The sequence below is a fragment of the Dendroctonus ponderosae genome, unplaced genomic scaffold, assembly GCF_020466585.1.
Source record: "Dendroctonus ponderosae isolate FM_Combo_2020 unplaced genomic scaffold, Dpon_F_20191213v2 Dpon_F_20191213_1, whole genome shotgun sequence".
Classification (NCBI taxonomy): domain Eukaryota; kingdom Metazoa; phylum Arthropoda; class Insecta; order Coleoptera; family Curculionidae; genus Dendroctonus; species Dendroctonus ponderosae.
The window spans coordinates 39,000,236-39,004,447 of NW_026017110.1; the positions used below are offsets into that span (position 1 = coordinate 39,000,236).

Consider the following 4,212-nt stretch of genomic DNA (forward strand, 5'->3'; position numbering starts at 1 on the left):
CTAAGATCAATATGATCCAACATAATTAAGACATTTAGTACAGGACTTAATTCTCATTGATAATTCTCAACAAAAATTTGTTATTTTTATCGGTAGCTTTTTTCGTCCGATGGGTACGTGGCTATGAAATATGGCTGGACGTTACTTTGTTGGTAATAAGGTCCTATTCCCATTGTTGAGTTCATGGCAGATGATACACGCATACCTACCACGAAAACATATCTTAGAAAATGATCGGTGTTTAGGAGTAAAATAAATTATTTAAGCGTTTAATGTAATAATTTACAAATACTACCTTGATGCATAGGCGCCATTTTATGGGGTAACGTGGCGGCGTAGCTTGGTGGAATAGCATATAAAGCTGTTCCCAGTGAAGCAGGTGGCCCCCCTTTTATGCTGCAAGCACAACTGCTGCCTGATCCAATTACACCTGGAGCGATTATTGAGCCTCGGGTCACGGGCCCGCCTCTATATTCAGTACTCCCCATACGTAATCTGAAATAAATCGTAAGAAAATATAATATAATATAATGGAAACTGGAATACCTGTATATTATTATACTGTTAGTGTCTACGATAAATGTGGGTTCTATTAAGGTTTATCTTATTAAAGCCTAGGATTACTGAGAAATTTGGAGTTTTGTAAAAGTGAAGACCTTCACTTAAAGTTTAAATTCCAAATTCTACCTTGCCAACACCAACAGATGCAGTTGTGTGAGAAATTAATAAAGATAACAATTGCACAAGGCATTCAGGGTGTCCCAAAATTGTCCGTTTTGAGCGATAATAACTTGCTTAATTCTCTCAGATAAAATATTTAATTTTCTATTGAATGCTATAAAGGTTTCCCGCACCTAACTCTTCATACTATTTAAAATAAAAGTATAAATAACATTATAATTATAATTTTTACAAACACCCAGCATTCCTAGCAATACTATTGTACTACTATACCAGACAAAAAAAAGCAGTCTAAAAATACTGTTGAAACAATTATTTCTTGAACGCCAGTGTTCAAAATGATACCCGTCTGACTTAACACATAAATGCACTATTTTTAAACGCATTAGCAACATTTGACAATACAGGGTGTTCCACCGGGAACCGCCGCGATCGATATCTGGCAAACTATAATTGGGTAAAATTTGAAAATCGAGCAGTATGCCGAAGTCATTCGGGGAAAAAGATCTAAAATATTTTCAAAATGGCCACACTTTCGGTTATACCGGAAGGAGGTATCAACCTGCTTATTTTAAATAGAACACCCTATATATTATTAGATTTTTAAAATCTGCTCCAAATTCTAAATATATTTCATGTATAATATTTTATGCCTAAGTCTAACCGCTTTTTATATATTTGAAAGTTTATGTAAAAAATGACAGTTGCAACTATTCGAACAATTATTCATTTTTTCTATAAGGGAATATGTGCTACTTAATTATAATCGCATTTATTGTTGAAAAGGACTTACTTTAATGAAATGTGGACCAAATTTTGGTCACAAAAATGCGACAAAATAACATTATATGAAAACATTAAATTGACAATATTTCGAAAACTAAACACTTTTTGCATAGACAACTTTATACTGTAACGAAGGTTACTAAAATTTTCTTTCTTTCCGGTTAATTTAAAACCAACGCCAAGCAAACTTTAATTTTCAAGGGCCCAATAGATGCATATTTATTTGCGTGTTAGATTGTATTTGCGATTGTAGCAATAACTGAATTCCAGGTCGGATTCCACGAACGATTTCGTTGAAGGTCGACTAAAAGTTCTGTCCGGCAAACGGTAAGCCAACATTCGCCCCTACCCCCAAAACCCCCAAATTCAACACCAAAACCAAACACAACCAAGCCATCCTCTCTGAGCTTAAAGCGCTTCGTCAGAAAGAGCGCATACAAGCCGAAATCATCGTGGCACAAGGAGCTCTTCCAAAAACTACAACTCCTAGAAGCCCACGAACTCCCCGCCCAACAAGCTCCAGCAAAGCCTTCAGCTGAAGCTGAGCAAATGGAAGTCGAGGACTTCCCAGCCCTAAAACCAAAAGCCCCCTTAAATCTCCTCAAAACATCCAACGCCGTTCTACACCATCATATGGAGCAAAAAGCCGCTGCTCCCCAAAGCCAGGCCTCTTCCAGTGCCACTTTGGACCAAGCTTCTCCCCCTACCTCTGCCCCAAAAAAGCAAGCCATTCCTGTCGTCATCAGGAATGTGTCCTAGTGGACAAAACCCCGCTCGCTCTTGCTACAGCACAACTGTCAATTTGCCAATCCTAAAAAAGTCCACCTAGGGATCCAAATCCACCCCCATTCAATTGATGACCATAGAGTCATCACCAAACTTCCTAACCTCCTAACCTTGGCGGTAGTCATTAACACTCCTCGGTCAGCAACCTAAGGCCAACATTCCTCAGTGCAAAAAATGCCAAAAGTTTGGACACACAATGGCCAACTGTGGAGCAAAACCCGTTTGCCACAAATGCGCCCAAAGTCATTTCTACGCGGAATGCAAAAAACCGAGAGACATCCCGGTTAAATGCAGTAACTGCGACGGCCCCCACCCGGCAAGCTACTTTTCTTGCCTAAAAAACCCAAACTCCACTGCTCAAAAGCAGGAAAAGGCCAAACAGGCCAGTTTCCAAAACAAGGTCTCGTCTGGAATTTCCTTCGCCGCCAAAGCGGCCCAAAAATCTGAAGCTCCCAAAACAGCAGCCGCCCAAAGCCTCTTAGTACCAAAAATTGCCCGCCCAACAACCCCCCCTTTGCCAGCCCACCAAAACACCAACCTGAACTCCGCCTTGATCCAACTCCTTCTCATGCCTGAGAGCGAAATTCAGGTCAAAATAAACCGCATTGCGGCTATGCTAGGAAATGTGCCAGCTCTTCAAGCTTTGGCATGAATAAAATAAAGCCAGCCGGAGTCCACATCGTTTCCTGGAACGCCAACTCATTCTACCCGAAAAGGCATGAATTCCAAGGCTATCTCCGGGAAAACGATGTGGACATTGCAGTTCTTCAAGAAACCTTTTTACAAACTAAACTCAAAATTAATAACTATAAAATTTACTACCCAATTTTTTAGAAAACTACCCAATTTTTATAACTTCGGCCTACAAACCCCCCAACATAAACCCAACTGTACAAGACTATGACAACCTTTTCCACAAAAACATCCCTACAATCCTCGCAGGAGACTTAAACTCCAAAAACCCCATTTGGGGTTGCAAGTCTCCCAACAACGAAAGCCGAAAACTTAACAAATACTCACAAGGTCTACACTTCCAAATTAACGCTCCCTCAGACCCAACTCACTACCACTACAAAACTCCAGACATACTAGACATAGCGCTGACAAAGGACATTTCCCACTCCGTTAACATACAGAACTCTGAATCACTCAGCTCCGATCACAACCCCATAATCATTGACATCAACGAACAATACACAAACAACCCTTTAGCCCCAATTACATACACCGACTGGAACGCCCTCACTAATTACCTGGGCGAGATTCAAACTCAGGACCACTCTCCCAAAAACGCAAAGGAGCTTAACTCCATTTCAGAGAAAATCTCAAATTCTATCTCTGCAGCCCTTGCAAAAGCCAAAAGCCAAAAACCAAACGGTTTTCCGCCAGAACTTAAACAACTTATTAAAAACAAAAACAAACTAAAACGCAGAGCCAAGCAATTCTCTGATGCTATTCTCAACCAAGAAGCAAACCACCTCACTAAACAAATACAAGTTCAAATAAAAAACGTTTAAAACGAAAAGTGGTCCGAGCTATTGAAAATCATCCTAACAGGCGACAACGTCTCCACGGAACGGGTTCCACTGGAATCATTTTCCTGGACATAGAAAAAGCTTTCGACAAAGTATGGTACGAGGGCTTGGTTTGGAAACTCCAAAACATCCACAACCTACCCCTAACCTTTTAACAGTTTGTGGCAAACTTTCTCCACGAGAGAAAGTTTTTCATAACTCTGAACGAAACAAAATCCTCCATCTGATCCATAAAAGCAGGTGTCCCACAGGGCGTCTCGCTTTCCCCAACTCTTTACAACCTATACACAGCTGATGTTCCAAAAAGCCCCCATTCCAAAGTTGCTCTTTTCTCTGATGACACGAGCCTCTATTATAGTAATAAAAACATCAACTACATAATCCCACCCTTACAACGACACTTAAACACTTTCCAAGCCTGGGC

At 40.4% G+C, this 4,212-nt stretch overlaps 1 protein-coding gene across 2 annotated transcripts in view; it reads right to left on the bottom strand.

Moving 5' to 3' along the window:
* The window catches only part of LOC109535565 (chaoptin), a gene marked incomplete at its 3' end in the record, with an annotated part of 53,198 nt that continues 48,986 nt past the window's right edge, over positions 1-4,212 (bottom strand). For both annotated transcript variants that reach the window (XM_048668326.1, XM_048668328.1), the window contains 2 exon segments: positions 1-205; positions 296-495. In XM_048668326.1, the coding sequence (XP_048524283.1) occupies positions 87-205; positions 296-495 (319 nt within the window).